Source organism: Mastigoproctus giganteus, chromosome 9, assembly GCF_048544385.1.
Source record: "Mastigoproctus giganteus isolate SK-2022 chromosome 9, ASM4854438v1, whole genome shotgun sequence".
Taxonomy (NCBI): Eukaryota; Metazoa; Arthropoda; class Arachnida; order Uropygi; family Thelyphonidae; genus Mastigoproctus; species Mastigoproctus giganteus.
The window spans coordinates 11,905,967-11,929,085 of NC_143583.1; the positions used below are offsets into that span (position 1 = coordinate 11,905,967).

Sequence of the window (23,119 nt, forward strand, 5' to 3'; positions counted from 1 at the left end):
AAAAGAAAGTCCCTTTGGTGACAATTGCTTTAGCATCACTGTACGAGCAGTGATTATACTCCCCTACTGAAACAGTTTATTTGTGTTATATGAGCAAATACAGTACATCATTCATTTATACTTTTGTGCTGGTTCTTGGCACCTCCGTAGCCAGGTGGGAAGAAGCAGCAGTGCATAACACACGCTTCTTGATTAGACCGGGGTTCGATCCCGTCACCACCAAATACGGGGATGCGGAAAGATCAGGGAATGATCACCGCATATTCCCGGAGCAACATGGCCTTAGTTGCTAATGCTCCTAAAAACCAAATAACAAACAACAACAGCTGGTTCTTCCCCCCCCCCCTACACACAGACGAGATTTTTCTATTACCCCAAGTAGGTTTGCTTATCTGCACTTTGGAGGACAGTCTCTGTTCTGTTATTCCTCAACTATGATTTAAGTGCACAGTGTGAGTGTGATGCAACTGAAGAAATAAAACAAGCAAAGTCAACCATTGACAGCTGATTTAATGCCATTTGCCACTTTAAATAAATCAAATCATAAAAATATATTTACAACAAGAATGCCTTTCCGTGAACAAGCACATATGGAATGAAGTGAATGCTCTGAATGGTAGTTATGGCTGTCATATTATTTTTTTTTATGACAGAATTTTTTAATTTGTTACAAAACTAATAACATATTGAAACATATGAGGAATACTTATTGCATGTGCTCGTTGTGGCATACTGTGTCTGTTTAGGCTCCTGATAATTAGCATTAGCATTAGCATTAGTAGAGGCATATGATGCAAGAAAGCAAGCTTATTCAGCATCAGCCAAAAAAAAAAAAAAAAACCCTCTCCCATTTCACCCCTCCGTTCGTTCGAAATACCTGTCCAGTTGAGCTTTAAATTTGTTTAGGCTATCAACTTCAACAACAAGTGATGGAAGTCGGTTCCACCAACCAACCACCCGCTGGCCAAAGGCAAATTTCCGCACATCTATCCGACATCCGTCCTTCCTCAATTTGAATTTATGCCCTCTGAGGTGATTATTCTGAGAAAGATGAAGAATCCCATTGGCATTGAGCATGCTCAAACCATTCAAAGCCTTATACACCTCTATCAGATCAACTCGCCGGTGCCTAGTCTCCAGACTCTGTAATTTGCAAAATTTAAGCCTTTCTTCGTAAGAGCAACCCTTTGTTCCATTTACTAATCTTGTTGCCCTTCTCTGTACCTGTTCCAGAAGCTCTACATCCTTCTTGAAATGAGGCCTCCAGACCTGTATACAGTACTCAAGATGTGGCCTAACCATTGCCTTATACAAGGGAATAATCACCTCCTTATCCCTGCTAGAAAAATTCCTGTATATCATTGACAAGACACCATGAGCTACTCTTGCAGCTCGTCTGCACTGCTCAGAGAACTTCATATCTGCCTGCACAATTACCCCCAGGTCCTTTTCAGTCTCCACCACTGTCAGTGTAGTACCACAGAGTTGATACATTGCTCTGGGGTTACTGTTACCCATATGTAGTACTTTACATTTATCAATGTTAAACTTCATTTGCCACCTCTCAGCCCATCTGTTCAACCTTTCCAGATCCTGTTGCAGCAGCATAGCGTCAGTAGTGTCCTTAACGACCCTGCCAACCTTTGTATTATCTGCAAACTTAGACATTAAACTTGATATCCCATCATCAATATCATTCATAAACACCGAAAACAACAATGGACCCAACACTGAACCTTGAGGAACTCCACTAATAACATTAGTCCACGTTGAGCAGTGTCCATTGATTACCACTCTCTGTCTTCTGCCACTCAACCATCCCCTTATCCATAGCAGCAATTTGCCTCCAATGTCACACTGCTCCAATTTGTGCAGCAGTCTTCCATGTGCAATAGTATCAAAAGCCTTTCTAAGATCCAAATATATAATATCAAAGTTATTCCCTGCATCCAGTTCTTTTGTGACTACATCATAGTATCCAATCAAATTGGTCAGGCAAGACCTGCCCTTAACAAAACCATGCTGCGTCTGAGCTATAACTGAATTCTTGTCTAGATGATCCTGCAGTGCTTCTTTAACCAGTGCCTCCATTAATTTACCTGGAACAGAAGTTAAACTAACAGGTCTATAATTACTTGTGTCAGCCTTTGATCCTCCTTTGTGAATTGGGGTTACATTTGCACATCTCCAGTCTATGGGTACCTCCCCTGAGTCCAAAGAAGCTCTCATAATTATGGCTAGGGGTTTGCATACTTCCTTTGCTGCCTCCTTTAATATAACTGGATAGATCCCATCCACCCCAGGTGCCTTTTTTATGTTTATCCTCAACAAACTCTCCTCCACTTTCCTCTCAGTTATTACAAAATCATCCAGCTCACTGCCAATGTTTACTTTACCTACATCATTCTCCTTCCTGAATAACTCCTCATGCGTGAATGTAGATGCAAAATACTCGTTTAGATTGTTAGCCACCTGAGCAGGATCCTCAACTGTTGAACCATCAATATCCAGTGGACCAATCTGATTCATCCCTTTCCTTCTCGAGTTCAAGTATGTAAAGAACTCCTTTCTGTTTTTCTTTGCATCCTTTGCCAAGGATTTTTCGTAGTCTGCCTTTGCCTGCCTAATCTCCTTTGTGACTTGGTTACAGACCAACTTATATCTATCATAGGCTTCCATGTCACCCATTAATTTGTATGTATCCCATGCATTTTTCTTTTCTGCCACATGTCTCATTAGTCCATCTGACAACCATTTAGGCCTAAACCTTGAACAATATTTCTTAGTTGGTATGTAAAGCCTGGTAGCCACCAAGATTAGTTCCTTGAATGCTTCCCATTTTGAGTTTGCTGTTGGTAACATCATCAGTTGGTCCCATTGTATAGAATTTAAATACTGTCTCAGACCATCATAGTCGCCTTTACGAAAACAAAAACCCTTCCCTTTACCTCTGATGGTAGTTACCTCCTTGAGTAAATCCCACTTCAACACACTGTGATCACTGCCACCTAGTGGTTCATTTATCTGCAGGTTCTTAATGCATGAAGAATCACTACTGATAATCAGATCAAGAGTACACCTAATTCTGTTTTTACACGATAGATACGTTCCTGAAAAATACGTGTAAAAAAAATTCGTGTAAAAAAAGACATTGTATTTATGGAAGAAAAGAAGATTGGTTCCGGATCTAAAAAAATCAGTAAAAATAATTAAAAAAAAAACACAAAAATATTCGTTTTAAGCTTATTATTTTATTTAAACAAAATACACATGTAATAATATGTAATTAAAATGTATTAAAATAAATTTGTATGCATATGAAATGAAAAAAAATTCTTCATGAACAAAAAAAATCTGTTTTACACACAACAAGATTTTATTCATTTTCACTTTCTGATAATAAACGGCACATATGTTTGCGTACGACTGGAATATCACTGCCATCACTAGAAATGTTGTGGACATCGTCTTCTTCCTCTATTAATGAAATTCTTTCTGTGATCTCTTGAGCAAAATCAGCACGAGTCTCCTCTGGTGCTGATGTTTCACCGGTTTTACGAACGAATTCAGTTATTAATCGTTGTGTTCGTGTTTTGGTTAGGCCGTTATATAATTCTCTGTAAGAGGCTGTCAACAACTTCAGTTCACTTTTAAACTTCCCAGCGCGTTCCTCATTAGGGTCATTTTTGACAAAATGATTACCTAATTTTCTGGCCAGTTCCAGACCATCTTTTATTAAATCTGCATTTAGAACAGGATCATTTTCTTCATTATCACTACGTTCTGTGGGATAAGGAGTCCCAAGGACAACCTCTAATATTTCATCTTCGCTTAGGGCTTTGTCGGTTAACAATTCATCAATATCTTCAAACGATAGATCATCGAATCCTTCTCCACCAATTTTGTGTGCCATTGTAATAATGTTGGGAAATTCGGTCGTATTAGGGATGATGGGATCTTTGCTTTTTGCACATTGTCGCCAAACCGCTTTCCAACACGCATTTAAAGTTGCTGGTTTTAATTCAATTAACGCTAATCCAACTTGATTGATAAAATCCATAATTGAGAATTTCTTCCACACATCAATGATTGTTAGGGTTTCATCATTCAGTTTGTCCAAAACGTGTTGGAATGTTCGTTTTACGTAGTATGTTTTAATTGTCGCAATTATACCTTGGTCTAGCGGTTGTATCAAAGATGTAGTATTAGGTGGCAGAAATAAAATTTGTACGTTTGGGTGTTCCAAGACAGGATGGCCGGGTGCATTGTCAAGAATCAGAAGAACTTTAAATTCGAGACCTTTCAAATTCATATAACGTCTGACTTCTGGGACGAAACATTTGTTGAACCATTCTGTAAAAATAGTAGTGGTCACCCAGGCCTTCTTGTTTGCCATCCAGTGAACAGGCAGTTTATTGATATCTACACCTTTCATTGAACGTGGGTTTAGGGCTCGATTTACCAGCAGTGGTTTCAATATACGATCTCCTGAAGCGCTGGAGGAAAATAATAAGGTCACGCGATCCTTAGCTACCTTAAAAAAGCAGTTTTCTGCGATTTGGCTACATACGTTCTGTTGCATTCGTTTCCAGAAGAAACCAGTTTCATCTGCATTCCACACTTGATCAGGAGTGTATCCTCCATCTTCAATAATTTTTGCAAGTTCCTGCGGGAATACTTTAGCAGCCGATTCATCTGCAGATGCAGTTTCACCTTTAATTTTTATATTATGAAGAGCATTCCTTTTAAGAAACCCTGTCATCCAACCTGTACTCGCAGAAAATTCATACTTTCTGTTTAACTGAGATGAAATGCTTGGCTCCTTTTCTTTAATCTGTCTGTAAATTCTTAGTGCTGTTTGCTTGATGGTATTTCCATCTACTGGTACTCTTTTTTGTGACTGATCTTCTATCCATATTACCAGAGCCCTTTCCATTTTTTCCTTGACAATATCTCTTGTATATGATGATGAATTAACACTTACTTTTGTTCCAGAACATACCGACTTCCTAATTGCAGCTTCATTTTTCTTAATAGTTCTTACGGTAGCTTCATGTACACCAAAATGCTTTCCTACAGACGTAGCCCCTTGTCCAGTTGCAAGACGATCTAAAATTTGAATTTTAAGTTCCAAAGAAATCGCTTTCCTTTTCATTTTGGTAATAGGCGAATTATTCGACATTATATAAGGGCTACCGAAAAATATCTCAGTTATAATTAATAAAAAAAGGTATGAAAAATTTGTAAACTTACAATTTATTGACTATTGGCAAAATTAATAAATTTATATGTGCACAAATTTCACTAAAGATTCTTTCACTTTGAAATAGAGCTTACTACTACATGTCTTCCGAAGGTACAATGCACGAATACCGTAAATGTGCACCAAATTCAATAAAAACGTTGATGATTCATAGATACCTAGACGTACACATTGGTAAGCAAAAGCACGCGTTTCAAAACGCACACACTAGCTGTTATCCAATCTATTGGCGCGTGTAATATAGAAATGATACTAATATGCCACAAATAAAAAAAAAATTCTTACAATTTAGGCAAAACAAATTCATAGAAATCGTGTTAAATCAAAATGACTCGTGTAAAAAGAGAATGAAATATTTATTTTGAATTCGTGTTAAATCAAATTCGTGTAAAAAAAGTTCGTGCAAAAACAGAATTAGGTGTATTGCTCCCTCTTGTTGCCTCACGAACATGCTGATGTAGAAAACAATCATCCAATAAATCCACAAAAGCCTTGCTAGTGTGCGAGTGACCAACCCACAAATTCCAGTCAATATCTGGGAAATTAAAATCCCCCATTATAAGACTCTCTGATTTACTGGCCCACTTTATTTCCCTGTACAATATATTATTATACTCATCAGAGTCATTAGGCCTATAGCACACTCCTACTCTCAATTTTGATTTCCCTATGCTTATGTCACACCAAACTGACTCGACACTGCCCTGTCCATCGATGTCAACTGGCTTCACTTCCTTTGACTTTATGTGTTTCTTAATTAATAGCATAACCCCTCCTCCCCTCCTGTCCTGTCTATCCTTTCTATATACATTGTATTCCCCAAATTCCAGTTCCGCATTACTTATATCTGTGTGACACCACGTCTCTGATATCCCAACAATATCTGCCTTTGATGTTTTGAGCAATACCTCAAATTCATCAAATTTATTTACCAAACTCCTAGCATTGGTGTACACGCAGGTATACATGCACCTGTTTCTATTCTTAGCTACCCTAACACAACCCATGTGTTTACTTGTAACGCAATGACTACCAGCAGTCTCTGAAATATCCTGCATCTTGTTTTTCAGACTTCTGCTCATTTGAATAGAAGCAGTGCAAGAATCACTTCCACCTCTGCCAGTGGCTACTGTTAATCTATTAGTCCTTGTATCCCCCCCAACTAGCAGTTTTCCGACCCACCTAACACTGCCTCGACAGCATCAGCAAAAATTCTTGCACCCTTTCTATTTAAGTGTATCCCATCCCTGTAGAAGCAATCTCTCCTGTTGACAAGTACAGTCCAGGCTGAAAAAAATTCTACCCCTTGAGCCTTGCACAATCCCTCCAGGGCCGAATTGATCGACAAGGCTCTCATCATATACTCCCTCCTATCGTGTCTGGGCAGAATTGCAGACACTTTCAAGTTCAACCCTAATTCACGGCTTTTTTTCAACAGTGACCTGTACTTGCTAAGTAATTCCGCCGGTCTCCTACTCTTAATATCATTAGTGCCAACGTGTACAACTATATCACCTTTTGTGCCCTTAAAAGATGATATCCGCTCTACGTCATCAACCTTTGCCCCTGGCAGACATACCCTGGTCCTATTCCACCTATCCTTTTTACAAAGCATGTTCCCCGTTTCCCTGACAATAGAGTCACCAACAACTACTAGTTCCTGTGGGACCAGCGCATTCTGCCTAGGGGGCTGCCCCTGTGTTGCCTGATGACCAAGTGCAAGCTCTGGCGTTGATGTGGGCAGCTGAGAGCTTGATGGGCCCCTCAATTTATTTCCTTCGAGGGCATCCACCCTGTCCTTCAAGGTCTCATAAAGGCCCATAACATAATAATTTAGTTTTAGATAATAATTTAGATACTTCACTTTATAGAAAGATTCACATTTCTCTTCCTCTGCTCAAGCCTGATGAGGTATCATCTTCATGATATGATAAACAGGTATTTCTAATTTTTAAATATTCCTGCACACGTTTGAATTCCTCCATCACGATGTATGCACAGCACTTTAACTTTCATGGATCAAGCAAACACCCCCATTACCCTAAAGGCTTCAGGTGACAATGTGTCAACCCCAAAATCTCTCTCAGGCTTCTAGATTCCATTCAGAAGAGGGCAGTTAGGTTAATTAATGACTCCTCTCTAACAGAGTCTCTCCTCTTGCTGTCTCATAGACGTACTGTTTCTGCTGCATGCCTTTTCTACAGATACTTCCATGGGCACTGTTCTTCTGAATTGGCTTCTATAATTTCCGCTCTCTCTCTTTCAAAACAGTCCGAACACGTGCCCCCACCAGCCAACATCCATTTACTGTTCAAATTCAAACTCACAGAACCAAGTTTTCATCATCTTCGTTTATTCATTCAGCTGCTCTCTTCTGAAACGACCTTCCTAGTACATATTTCCTGAAAATTACAGTCTACAGAAGTTCAAGTCTAATGGAACAAATATCTTCTTTCGTCTTCTCAACCTGTAACCCAAGCATGATACCAAGTACTATAGGTTCTAATACCTGTTGTGTTTGGAGTTTTAATGGAAAAAAAAAAAAAAAAGAAGTCACAACAGGTACTCTCCAAGATGAGGGTGATTCTCCAAGAATTAATGCAGAAACTACAGTGTTGACCCCCCCCCCTCTACAGCCAGGCAGTTCAGACTTCTTGATCCTCCTATTTACCGGTTGAGGTCCCAAATTGAGGATTTCAAGGATGAGGAACCAAAATAAGCATATCAGTCACATGCTCTCTGACCTTTGTCCTTTGGCGAGCCAAAAATAGCAAGCTGACATCTCAGCCACCAATAATATCTAACTACACAGACCCAGCTGTAAGCGATCTTAGGCTTTTGCAATTACTCGTAACCTCATACAGATTGTTCATTTGCCAACTAAAATACCAAACAATCCTGACCACACATTCAACTCTTGATATTTTTTATCACAAAAAGCTCTTAAATCCCGCAATCAAGGTTGGTGATCCTCTAGGCCAGCATTTCCCAAACCGGGGTCCACGGACCCCTGGGGTTCCATAGACAAGTACCAGGGGGTCTGCAAAGGGTATACTAATGACCTCTATATATATATATATACACAGGGTCCAGTTACATTATTATGACCACCTACCTAGAATCCAGAATATACATCTTTCACAGCATGCACTGCAGCCAGCCGCTGTGGGAGGGACTCAATAAGTCCATGGAAGGTTGCTGCAGGTATCTGTGACCATGCAGACTGCAGTGCACTCTGGAGTTCCTGCAGGTTCCTTGGTGGAGAATCCATCTGTCTGATGTGTTGATCGAGGAGGTCCCATAGATTTTCAATTGGGTTAAAAACCCGAGAAATTCTGTGGCCAAGGGAGTAGCTTGAAGTCTTCGTCATGCTCCTCAAACCACTCACGGACAATTCTAGTGACATGGCATGCCGCATTGTCTTGCTGATAGATACCATCGCCCCCCAGGGAAAACTGTGGACATGTACGGGTGTACCTAATTGGTGACGATTGATAGGTAACCATTTGCATTCAGGGTGTCCACCAGAGGTATCAGTGGACCCAAGCCATGGCATGAAAACATTCCCCAGTTCATAACGCTGCCCCGACCAGCCTGCCTTCTGCCAACAGTTGTGTCCGGGTGTCAGTTCTCGGAGGTTTCATGCCTAATACGCCACCGTCCATCCACTTGGTGGAGCAGAAACTGTTACTCATTGGAGAAGGCCACCTGTTGCCACTCGGCCGGGGTCCAGTGTCGGTATTGCTCTGCAAACTGACAGTGTTGTTAGTGATGAATGGCTGTCAGCATAGGTGCTGTCACCAAGCATCTGTTCCGGAGCCCAATGCGAAACAGGGTTTCGCTGCACTGTCGTGTTGGAGACCTTTCTGGTGTCCCCATGGTTCATTTGGACAGCCAGTTGAGTAACAGTAGCGCGCCAATCGGTCCTGACCAACCGTTTCAGCCGATGTTCACCTCTGGGATCAGTAGCGCATGGGGTTTCACAATTGGCATGTCGGGTTGTCAAAACTGTCCCATTCATCCAGTCTTGATACACTTTCACCACTGTAGCACGTGAGCATTTCACAAAGTCTACTGTTTCGGAAATGCTGGAACCCCTGACCCAATAGCCAATGATCATGCCTTTTTTTCAGATTTGATAGGTCACGTGCTTTGCCCCATGATGGAGGCTGTTACTGTGTTCATGGATGCTGAACATCAAGCCTTATACGCTTACGGTGTGTGAACTTGACACGTGTGCTCTGATTCGCTAGGTGTGTGTGGTCTGCCTTGGGGGGGGGGGTTATATTGTGACTGGACTCTGTATGTATACATGCATATAACATATGCATATGTTATATATAGGGGCCCACAAACGTTTTTTGATGTTTGAAGAGGTCCGTGAACTTTTTTGATTTTTTTTGAAGGATCCATAGATCTCAGTAATTTGGGAACTACTGTTTTGGTACAACCTGTCTCACCTTACTGACAAGAGCAGTTGCATGTTTATTTCCTAAGCCATTGCAAATTGTAAATTAAAAACACCAATTCATGTGCTAGACTCTTGAGTGGCTTGAAATATCATCCATGATGTCACTTAAATCCAGTTCTGCTTCTGCGTCATCATCATCAGGTTATAATTCTGGAGTCACCACTTGATTCATCTCTTTCACTTTCATCATCTGTTATTGAATCACCTCTCTCTTGGTCTTTATTTAACTTCTCAATGGTACTTGACACGTTAGAGGCATTATCAGTCACAATGCACAATACATGCTCTTTTCTTATTTCAAACTCTTGCAGAATGCTTTTCACTAGTTGATGAAGGTACTCACTTGTATGTTGGACATAAGTTGAAACACTGATTTTATTGGTCAAAGTTTTACAAATTTTTGCTCCAGGTCAAAATCTCGCTATCAACGTCATCTTTTGGCATGTGCAAATATATTATTTATCATCTTCAGTGACCATAAAGTATTCAAATACATTAGACTTTGTTCTGGATCCTTTGTTCATTGTAGAAGGCTTCCACACATTTAACATTTCTGAAAAAATAAAATGTGCATTATTCGAAAACCACTCACTTCTTTAGTGAGAAAAAAAAAAAAAGTAAACAAAAGAACAGAGAAATAATAGTACACCTTGAAGTATCAAATCATATAACATATGTGCCAACCTCATGTTTATGACTGACCAAGGTATTTGGAGCCTAGGAGCCAGTGTTTTTTTTTTTCCTGGCGCTGGCTCCAGCTCCACAGCCCTGCTTCCATATATTCTTCTTTTAAGTCACTTTTCTCTCCATATGTATCTCTTCACAAATGATGCCACATTCACAAGTCTTAGATAACAATACCATGAAGTGTACACAGACGGTCCAAAGCTAACAATACTGTATTAAAACTACATTTAATCTATGAATTTCTGTTTTCCTTACAATTTGTATAAAAAAAAAAAAAAAGACAATTGCCGGATTTTTTATTTGTCTGATTTTAATAAAATTTTGGGATGGCTTGACAAATCTATATGAGCCAAATATAAAATTTCATGAAAATAATTTGTGCACTGGCAATCAAGAAAAGAATAGAGGGCTTTGGTTTTGAGCTCCTCCAAGCAACAGATGACCCACAGCAGATTTCCATGAAAGAATTACAACAGCATGGACACACACACAGCATAAGCATGAGGGCACTGCATGTGTGTGTATACGAATGTAGTGCTTAATAGCGATACCCAAAAATCTGGGCAGTAGCATTTATAAGCAACCTGTTATGAAGTTAGAATCAAATCTTCATATGCATATCCCCTATTTTGTAATTATCTTGTGTAACCAATTTTTGTGAAATGCTCTGTCCTCAAGAATCTGTTTAGATTGCAGTGCAGAGGGGCATTGTACTATACTTTGTAGTAGCCATTATTAGAGAAATGCATTATACAAACAAAATATTTGGCAGTTGATATTATCTTTGAAAGAAATTATTGAAGAGTGAGTGGAAAAAATCCTCAATAGTTGAGATTAATATTTGTAAAATTTATTTGTGACACCAAGTAATTGTCACCATGAATTTTTTATAAATAATAGAAAATATTAAATGAGATTTTGTGTTAGTGATAGTATAACTCTCATTCAAGAAAGATTTCATGATAAAAGCAGTTATTTCAAGTAAAAAACCATAAATTCTTTTATCATCAGCCACAAAAAAAGTTGTTTTTTTTTAGTCTTGTTGATTTTAGTCTTTTTCTGTCACAGAAAAGTTTTTTTTAGTCTTGTCGAAAGTGCCTTTTCAGCTGGCTCCACCATGTGGAACCATCTGGAAGGCACTATCACAACCCAGGTTTTAATTCACTTAACTTATTCTTTATATAGCTGTTAAGTGAGTTAATATTTGAAATATTGAAATTTCTTTTGATTTTTATTTCCTTGTTTTGCTGTAGGTGCATTTATATATGCTTATTCTTTTCACTGTTAATTGTAGAGAAAAGCTATTAGATAACTTGTATTCATTTCTTGATAATTTTTAGATAACTCTGAACATTACACATCTTGAAAAGGAAGTGAAATAGCGTATTGTTTCCGATATTAAACCTCTAGTAATATAAATAGCCAAGAGATAAAATATTTGGCCATATTATATCCAAGTAGGGAACTTAAAATAATTGTTTTTCTTTCTCAATGATTTTATTTAGATAGCTTGTATTTTAATTTTTAAATGTTTTCTTGCATTCTTGTTTGTTTTTTATTTAAAATTAATATTTAATTTAATTTGTCAGTCGCATTTTTTAAAACTAGTTTATTCGAAGGTTAGGTCACTTCACTTTTATGGTCACTCAACTTCCTGTCTGTAACTTTGTTCATTTGATTCAGGAAGTTAGGGTGCTTAAATTTCCTGTATAGCCAGTGCTATGTGTTTGATAAGGTTACCTTGTGTAATTTTTCTCACTTGTTAATATGCAAAACAGTATGCTCAGATTTGGTACTAGTATTTTATCTGAATGTTATATTCAGAGATAGCAGTTACAAAGTAACACTAAAGTGAATATTCATGATAAAAATAATTTAAAATTATATTCTGATATAGGTATTCAGATTATTAAAATATAGAATTTTTTATGAATGTTCTGGATTTCTGCTCCAGAATCATTCAAGTTGAAGGGACAATGTTTATAAGCTTTGCATTAAATATCTGAATTATATGAAAGTCAGTATGCAAAATAAATAACATATCAAGAAATAGACGTATTTTCTTTATTTCTTTTGTAATACAAATGTTTTAAAACTATGTTTTAATAAGTTTTTTTTTTTATGTGTGTATATATATATATATATATATATATATATATAAAAATATAATTGCTGCTACTCAATATGATTCCTGTATAGAGAAAAAATAAATAAATCAGCTTTTTATCACTTCTTTCCTGTAGCACAATTGTTCCATGGAGAGTTTTCCGGCAAACCCTTCATCAGGTTCACCCCATAAGTTCTGGGTTGGAAGCAATGGCACTGAAATCAACAATAGACCTTACTTGTAATGATTACATATCCAATTTTGAATTTGATGTATTTACAAGGTCAGTATAAAATTTTATAATTTATATAAATTTCTTTACCTAAAAACAACTTGAATATTAATAGCTGTTTCATATACTATTAAGAAATGCCATTTATATTTTTTGTAGGTTATTCCAACCATGGTCAACATTGTTACAGAATTGGCAGATATTAGCAGTTACTCATCCAGGATATGTTGCATTCCTAACATATGATGAAGTAAAAGCAAGGCTACAGAAATATATCAACAAACCTGGAAGGTAAGCAGAATGCTGTAGTCAAATGGATGAATTTTAGTTTTACGATATGTCATTGTTCAGAAAACAGCATCATATTATATTTGTAGAAGCCATTAAGTGAAAATTAGATCTCACTGGTCATGTATATTTTTATCACAATTGAAAGGGCATTCCCATTACCCCTAGCTATATATTTTGAAATTAGTATTTAGTATTAGTAGTAGTAAATGATGCAAAGAAAAAAGCTTATACACCATCATAAAAAAAAAAAAAAAATCTTTGCACATCTCCTATTCATCCCCTCTAATAGTTTGGCTAGTTTCTTCTTGAATTTATTCAGACTAACCACTTCCACAACACCAGATAGCAGACTGTTTCAACAATCAACCGCCTGCTGGCTGAAGGACATCTTCCAGACATCTATCTATAATTATCCTTCCTTGATTTGAATTTATGCTTGTAATGTGTGTAGTCTGAGCAAGACAAAGGCATTGAATTTATTCTACTCTAGTTGATTTATTTATTAGTATTGGCAAATGATGCAAGGAAGAGCTTAATAGCATTGGCAAAAAAAAAAAAAAAAAAAAAAAACACCCTACCTCATCTGTTTATCCCTCTAATAATTTGCCTAATTCTTCCATAAATTTATTCAAACTATGTTTCCACAACACTAGGAAGTTAATTTCAACAATCACTCCCTGGCACATTTTTGCACGTCTACACCATCATTTTTTTCAATATTAATATTTCAATATTTTTTCATATTGATCCAAGCAACATGAATAATGGGAGGGGGAATGATTATCTGCAAAAAGAAGACGTGTTGAAGTTGGTTATGAAAGTTTCTGATTTGTGGTATTATATGAAATAATATGTTACAGTAATTAATGTATTCATTTAATTGAATATCCCATACAGAGTATTTTTAAGACTTGGCATAATTAACAATGCATTTTTTCCACAAAAATCAGGAATTAAATTGCATGCAATATATATTTTAATTACTTCCTTTTATTTATTTTATTTTATGTTTTTTCTTTGTGAAAATCCCAAGTATGAAACATAGTAGAGCCTACAGCACTTAGTACAGTGCAGAGGTTGAAGGCTGAGAAGACAGAAGAAAGGTCTCAGAAATAGAAGGGATAAATGAGGAATAGTCAAAGTTGGTTTTGCAAATTTCAAGTTGGACAGTGAATGATTGATAAGTATTTGTGGTATGAATTCTGACTGATTTGGACGAGAGTAGGGGAATTGCAGATGGCAATTCAGAAGACTGGTGGAAGTATCTATACAAAAGGAATGCAGCAGAAACTGAGCATCTGTGAGACAGTGAAGAGATTTCATAAGAGATTTGTCAGTAATTAACCAGACTGCCTCTTTTTGAATACAGTCCCAGAAGCTTAGCATTAGCATTAGTAGAGGCATATGATGCAAGAAAGCAAGCTTATTCAGCATCAGCCAAAAAAAAAAAAAAAAAAAAAAAACAACCACTACTCCCATTTCACCCCTCCGTTCGTTCGAAATACCTGTCCAGCTGAGCCTTAAATTTGTTTAGGCTATCAACTTCAACAACAAGCGATGGTAGTCTATTCCACAAACCAACTGCCCGCTGGCTAAAGGCAAATTTCCGCACATCTATCCGACATCCGTCCTTCCTCAATTTGAATTTATGCCCTCTCAGGTGATTATTCTGAGCAAGAGGAAGAATCCCATCGGCATTGAGCATGCTCAAGCCATTCAAAGCCTTATACACCTCTATCAGATCACCTCGCCGATGCCTAGTCTCCAGGCTCTGTAATTTGCAAAACTTAAGCCTTTCTTCGTAAGAGCAACCCTTTGTTCCATTCACTAATCTTGTTGCCCTTCTCTGTACTCGTTCCAGCAGCTCTACATCCTTCTTGAAATGAGGCCTCCAGACCTGTATACAGTACTCAAGGTGTGGCCTGACCAATGCCTTATACAAGGGAATAATCACATCCCTGTCCCTGCTAGAAAAATTCCTGTATATCATTGACAAGACACCATGAGCTACTCTTGCAGCTCGTCTGCACTGCTCAGAGAACTTCATATCTGCCTGCACAATTACCCCCAGGTCCTTTTCATTCTCTACCACTGTCAGCGTAGTACCACAGAGTCGATACATTGATCTGGGGTTACTGTTTCCCATATGTAGTACTTTACATTTGTCAATGTTAAACTTCATTTGCCACCTCTCAGCCCATCTGCTCAACCTTTCCAGATCCTGTTGCAGCAGCATAGTATCAGTAGTGTCCTTAACAACCCTGCCAACCTTGGTATCGTCAGCTTAGTGAGGTTAATAGCATTAGCAGAGGCATATGATGCAAGAAAGCAAGCTTATAACAGCATCAGCCAAAAAAAAAAAATTCCATTTCACACATCCATTTGCTCTAACTGTTTGTCCAGTTCTTCCTAAAATTTATTTAAGCTATCAACTTCCTCAACAACAGATGGAAGTTTGTTCTAGCAATCAACAACCTGCTGGCTAAAGGCAAATTTCTGTGCATCTGTTCTACAGCTGTCTTTCCTCAACTGAAATTTATGTCCCTTTAGATTTGTAATCTGAGCAAGAAGAAGAATCCCATCAGCATTTAGCCAGCTCAAACCATTCAAAGCCTTATACACCTTTATCAGATCACCTCGCAAGTGTGTCTCCTGATGTTACCATTGTACAACTGCCTTCCTTAGTAAGAGGATCCCTCACCAATCTTGTTGCCCTTCTCTATGCTCGTTCTGGCAACTCTACATCCTTTCTAAAATGATGCCTCCAGACCTGTACGCAGTACTCAAGGCACAAGCTTATCATTGCCTTATACAAAGGGATAATCACCTCCTTATCCTTGCTAACAAAATTCCTGTATATCATTGACAAGACCCCATCACTTGCTCTGGTAGCCTGTCTGCATTGTTCAGAAAACTGCATATCTGATTGCACAATTACCTCCAAGTCTTTTTCTTTGGTGTTCGCAGGTCGGCTGCTAGTTAGTACACTGGACCTGAACCTATTGGTAACTCTTTAGGAGGCTTCTGGATCAGCTTGTTACCTCTACTCTGCCAGATAATGACTGCAGGAACTCCGAGTAGTATGTATGGGGGCGGCATTGTCAAGGCCATGTTACGTCAAGGACCTGGGTATATTTTTACCATGTGTACCATATCCAAAAATTTCATTACTTCATACAGCATTGTCCCCCCACTTTTTCTTACTATTAAATACACCATGAATTGTCAAACTAATAGAGTAAGTTTATCTGCAAAAATATTTAAACCCCCTAAACTCTTCCTAGTTCATTTCACAAATATACGTGGTCTCAATTATAATCTCAACGATGTCCATTTCCACTTGCAGTCTGCCAAACATCGTATACTTTTTCTGACAGAATCTCAGTTTTGGGTTCATTCAACTACTGCTCATCTCAGTTGCCCAAATTATTCGCTGTATGATTCCTTTCACCTCAAAGGTGGTAATTGGCATACGTCCATTCCGATATTCCCTGTCAACGACTTGGTAATTTTGAATCTTCTCATTTTCGATTTTCTCTGGCTTAAAATCTCTCTACTTCATTGTGTCAAATTCATCTGTTGTCTCTACCATTCTCCCAACTCCTCTAATCACTTGGAGCTCTTTGACTTCCTCTCTTTGCAACTTGACTTTCTCCACTCCAACTTTCCTAAGAGTGAGGTAATTTTCCTTGGTGATTTTAATGTTCACAACTCCATCTGACTTCTGTTTTCTAGTCACACCGACCCAACTGGTTGAGATGCTGAGGCTTTTGCAATTACTAATGACCTTGCACAGATTGTTCTTTTACCTACTAGAATACCGCACATTCCTAACCATACAGCCAACACGCTTGATCTTTAGCATTAGCATTAGTAGAGGCATTTGATGCAAGAAAGCAAGCTTATGCAGCATCAGCCAAAAAAAAAAAAAAAAAGTAACATAAATAAATAAAAATAACCACTTCCACTTCACCCCTCTGTTCGTTCGAAATACCTGTCCAGCTGAGCCTTAAACTTATTTAGGCTATCAACTTCCACGACAAGGGATGGAAGTCTGTTCCACCCACCAACCACCCGCTGGCTAAAGGCAAATTTCCGCACATCTATCCTACATCTGTCTTTCCTCAATTTGAATTTATGCCCTCTCAGGTGATTTTTCTGAGCTAGAGGAGGAATCCCATCAGCATTGAGCATGCTCAAACCATTCAAGGCTTTGTACACCTCTATCAGATCACCCCGCTGGTGCCTAGTTTCCAGACACTGTAATTTGCAAAACTTAAGCCTTTCTTCGTAAGAGAACCCCTTTGTCCCATTCACCAATCTAGTTGCCCTTCTCTGTACTCTTTCCAGCAGCTCTACATCCTTCCTGAAATGAGGCCTCCAGGCCTGTATACAGTACTCTAGGTGTGGCCTGACCATTGCCTTATACAAGGGAATAATCACCTCCTTATCCCTGCTAGAAAAATTCCTATATATCATTGACAATACACCATGAGCTACTCTTGCAGCTCGTCTGCACTGCTCAGAGAACTTCATATCTGCCTGCACCACCACCCCCAGGTCCCTTTCATTCTCTACCACTGTCAGTGTAGTACCACAGAGTTGATACGTTGCTCTGGGGTTGCTGTTTCCCATATGTAGTACTTTACATTTGTCAATGTTAAACTTCATTTGCCACCTCGAAGCCCATCTGCTCAACCTTTCCAAATCCTGTTGCAGCAGCATAGTGTCAGTAGTGTCCTTGACAACCCTGCCTGTCTTTTTCTCACAAACAACCCTTCTAAGTACACAGTCGAAGTGAGTGGTCCTTTAGGCACCTCAGATCACAACTTGGTGATTATCTTTTCTGCAATGGAGCTTTTATCTCATGGCTATTCCCAACCTCGTGTTGTTTGGCCTTACAAGAATGCAAAATTAGATGACCTGCGAGATTTCTTTTCTTCTTTTCCTTGGTTGGACTACTGTTTCAAAACTTATTATGTCAACGTTTTCTCAGATCGTGTCAGTGAAATTATTCTTGTAGGAATGGAATCCTTTATCCCACACTCCACTTTAAAATCTCGTTCTTTATCTAAACCTTGGTTTTCCAATAAATGTGCTAACACCATTCAGGAGAAGAATGTTGCATATCGTAATTTGGCTTGTTTCCGTTTCTTCAGTTTTGTTTTCTGCCTACACTAAAGCTCACAACAATTGTAAAGCAGTTATTAATTAGTCCGAACTAGATTTTCGGCAGACTAAGGGTAGAAAACTTGCTTCTTGCCTTAATGTTAGCCAAGCATTCTGGTCTCTTGCCAAAGCTATTGGCTGCAACTTTTGCCCATCTCTGCTCCCACCTCTGTCAAAACCAGATGGTTCTGTTGTCACTTCAGCCAAGGATAAAGCTGCCCTGCTAGAATCCCATATTTCTTTCCAATGATCTTGGTAAAACACCTCCCACCATTCCCAACACGCTCCATTCAATGCCTCCTGTGGTCTTCTTTCTTAGCATCAATATTCATCAAAAGGATTTTGATGAATATTGATGCTAAGAAAGCTCCAGGTCCTGATGGTATTTCTCCACTTGTTCTCAAAACCTGTGCTCCTGAACTTACTCCTGTTCTTTGCCACCTTTTCTAACTTTCTTCTTCCAAAGGTGTTTTTCCTTCTGCTTGGAAATTTGCTCATATCCAGCCAGTTTCTAAAAAGGGTGACAAATCTCTCCCATCCAGTTAATGTCCCATTGCAATTACTTCTACTCTTTCTAAAGTAATGGAGAAATCATTTAATCACCGACTCTTAAAACTACCTAGAAATCTTTCGTTTGATCAACAATCGCCAGTTTGGATTCCCTCAGTGTCGATCCACTTGTAATATTCTGGCTTATGTTGCCCATTTATGGACAAATTCAATGGAAAAGTTCGGTGAAACATAAGCACTTGCTCTTGACATCTCAAAGGCTTTTGCTCTTGTTTGGCACAAAGGTCTTCTAAACAAGCTTCCATCTTCTGGTTTGCCCACTGTTTTTTGTAATTGGTTATCTGGTTTTCTCTTTGATCGCTCACTCAGGGTGATGGTAGATGGCTCTCTGTCTTCTAATTTCTCCACCAATGCTGGTGTCCCACAAGGTTCAGTTCTTTCCACCACTCTTTTCCTCTTGTATATTAATGACCTTCTTCCATTGACTGGAAATCCTATCCATACTTTTTCCAATGATAGCACATTGCATTCCACTTTCCATTTTGAGAAACCTTGCCCTGCTCAATCAGCTTCAACTTTTCAAATATCTGCAACCAATTCCTTAAATGCCGATCTACAGGTAATTGTCCAGTTGGGCAAAGACAACTTAGTTGATTTCAATCCTTCGAAAACTGAGTCTTGTCTTATATCTCATATAAAAAATGGATTCTTCTGCTCCTATACTTATCTTTGGTGACACTCCGATTTCTAGGCAAGTTGATATATCTCTTTTGGGAATTATCTTAACTTCTAATCTCTCTTGGCACAAGCACATCACAAATATTGCTTCCTCTGCATCTAAAAAAACTTGTTTTTCTCTTTCATTGTCAGTGTTACTTTTCTTTCGAACAGCTGCTCACTCTGTACAAATCACAAATCCACCCTACCATGAAATATTGTTCCCACATCTGGGGCGGTGCCCCCAAAACCTCTCTCAGGCTTCTAGATTCCATTTAGAAGAGGCAGTTAGGTTACTTAATGACTCGACTCTAACAGAATCTCATAAATGTACTCTTTCTGCTGCATGCCTCTTCTACAGATACTTCCATGGGCACTGTTCTTCTGAATTGGCTTCTATAATTTCCAGGTGCCTCCGTAGCCAGGTGGGAAGGAGCAGCAGTGCGTAGCATACGCTTCTTGATTAGACCGGGGTTCGAGCCCGTTACTAGCAAATACGGAGGATGCAGAAAGGTCAGGGAATCACCACCGCATATCCCACAGCAATATGGCCTTAGTTGCTAATGCTCCTAAAAACCAAACAACAACAACAGCTTCTATAATTTCTGCTCTCTCTCTCTCTTTCAAAACAGTCCGAACATGTGCTACCACCAACTTCAAACCCACAGAACCAACTTTTCATCTTCCTCCTTTATTCATTCAAATGCCATTTTCTGGAACAACCTTCCTTCATACGTGTTTCCTGAAAATTACAGTCAATAGAAGTTCAAGTCTAATGTCAAGAAATAGCTTCTTTTGTCTTCTCAACCTCCAACCCAAGCATGGTACTAAGTACTATAGGCTCTAATAGCTCTCATGATTGGGGTTTTCATAACAAAAAAAAACACTGCCATTACTGTCATTAACAACCCTGCCAACTTTTGTATCATCTGCCAACTTCGACATTCAGCCTGATATACCTTCATCAATATCATTGATAAATGTAAAAACAACAGTGGGCCCAACACGGAACCCTGGAGGAATCCGCTAATAACATTAGTCCACAAAGAGCAGTGTCAATTGATCACCACTCTCTCTCATTTCCCACTCAACCACCATTTCATCCATTGTAGCAACTCGCCTTTAATGCATACTGCTCCAATTTATACAGCAGTTTTTCATGTGCAACAGTATCAAAAGCTTTCCTGAAATACAAGTACAGGAACTCCCTGACTTATTGAAATTCGACTTTACGTAAGTTTTTGCTGGCTGGTGCAAACTTAAAAAAAATCGGGAAAATGTATTTTGCATCCTGTAGGAATAAATGGAGGTATCGTGAAAACATCGTAATGTGAACCCAATAGCACTTTTTTTTTTTTTTTTTTTTTTTTTTGTAATTTGTTCCAAGTCCTTGGAAGTTTGGTGAAGTGAAAGGGACCAATAGAAAGTGCAAGTGCTGGCAGTGCTAGGAAACCAAACAAAACTGATTTAGAAATGAAGTACAAAGTAGGACAAAGTTTGTCATTTATTGCAAGGGAATTAATTCTCGCTGCTTGAACAGTGAATACTATTTGAAAGGACAATGTACATATAAAAGAACATGTCAAAGAATCAACACACTTAAGATCAACAGTGATTAGAAAACAGCGTTCAGGTGCTATATCGAAGATGGAACAGTTGTTAATAATATGGACGGAAAATCAGATTCAGAAGCGAGTGCTTCTGAGTCTAATGACCATTCAAGCAAAAGCAAGAAGTATTTATAAAGATATTAAGGATAAGTACGGAGAACCCCAACCCAAATTTGTGGCATGTAAGGGGTGGTTTCATAGGTTCAAGCATCGCGTTGGTTTCCACAATATTAAAGTATGCGGTGAAGTCGCCAGTGCCAATTCTGCAGCTGCAGAGAAATTTTGTGATGTGTTGGAAAAAATTATTGATGAAGGCGGCTGTTCAATGCAGCAAATTTTTAACGTTCACACGACTGCTCTGTATTGGAAAAAATGCCGGGTCGAACATACAATGCCAAAGAGGAAAATACAATGCCAGGTTTCAAGGCATCAAAAGATAGGGCTAATGCAGTGGGAGATTACAGATTAAAACCACTGCTTGTGTACCATTCTGGAAATCCTGGTGCATTTAAGGGCATCACTAAAGTCATCCTATCCCTGCATTTCCGATTGAACCAGAGAGCCAGATTAACATCTCTCTCTCTTTGAGGGTTGGTTTAAATGCTGCTTCATTCCCGAGGTTGAAAAATATTGTAAAGACAACGACGTTCCTTTCAAGATTTTGCATTATATTAGATAATGCTCCTGGACATCCTACGCATCTAGATGATTTCAATTCGAACGTGAGAGTTATATTTCTACTGCCAAACAAGACTTCACTCATCCAACCTATGGATCAGGGTGTTATTTCGAATTTAAAAGCATACTGTTTACACACAACATTTGCTCAGGCATTTACTCCAGTAGACGGTGAGAAAAATTTTACGTTAAGAGACTTTTGGAAATCTTACAATATTTACCACGCAATCTTAAACATTAATAAGACCTGTGCGGAAATGACTAAAAGTTGTTTAAATGTCGGATGGAAGAAAATATGCCCATGGCTCGTAAAATGCTTCGAAGGATTTGAAAAAGACGAATCATATGAAGAGATTACAGATAAGATTGTAAAGGTTGCAGAGCTACTTCAGTTGGATGTTGACGCCAAAGATGTGGAGGAGTTAATAGAGGAAGAAGAGAAGGAATTATCTAATGAAGAACTTATTGACTTGCAGGCAGTGAAAGTGAAAGAAGAAAATGCTGACAAAGCTCAAGATGAACCAAATGACGAGCCGAGATGCTTCATTACCAGAGAGAGATGGCAATGGCAATTTCGTGAAATTGCATTGGCAATGGGAAGATGGATCCTAAGAGCGAATTATTCTTAAAAGTTAACAGAGGGGTGAATGATATGCTTGCTTGCTACAAATAAATCTACGATGAAAATAAAAAAGCTGCCGTCCAGTCATTCATTACATCCATTAATATGTTCTTTCGTAAGGTTGAGCGGCCGACCCCTTCTAAATCTACACAACCCTCATCCTCCACAGCAGCATACTTATCAGCTGAAGATGTTGATTCTGGCAACGGTGCTCGAGAGGTAAAACTTACTGACATTATGCCTGTCTCCTCTCTTTTTTTTGTAATTTTATAATTTTGAAATTTTTTAAATTGCACTCTTTTGTAATTTTTCCTGCGCATGAGATAAAAAAATTGAAAAAATACAATAAATAATTCTATTTACATGTTCATTGAACATTTAATTTTTGATTTAATCAATTCAACAAGCACAGTTGGGAGTGCTGTACAAGCATGGGAGAAATTCCGACCTACGTAGCGTTCCGCAGAACGCAACCCATACGTAAGTTGGGGAGTTCTTGTATATGATATCAAAATTAATTTTTTGCATCCATTTCCTTTGTGACCACATCATAGTATCCAATCAGATTGATCAGAGAAGACTTCAGTCTTCCCTGACCAATTTGATTGGATACTATGATTGGAAATGATTTGATTTGAAACTACTACTACAGTCTTGTTTGGATGATCCTGAAGTGCTTCGTTAACCAGTGACTCCATTATTTACCCCATGACAGAGGTTAAACTAAGAAGTCTATAATTACTCCTATCACCCTTTGATCCC

At 38.5% G+C, this 23,119-nt stretch overlaps 1 protein-coding gene across 1 annotated transcript in view; it reads left to right on the top strand.

Annotated features, from left to right (window-relative positions):
• Cbl (E3 ubiquitin-protein ligase CBL) overlaps positions 1–23,119 on the top strand; it is a 455,909-nt gene that overhangs the window by 80,144 nt on the left and 352,646 nt on the right. The window contains exons 2-3 of the mRNA XM_090382106.1: positions 12,665–12,811; positions 12,920–13,051. Of these exons, the coding sequence (XP_090238232.1) occupies positions 12,665–12,811; positions 12,920–13,051 (279 nt within the window). The remainder of the gene's footprint in view (positions 1–12,664; positions 12,812–12,919; positions 13,052–23,119) is intronic.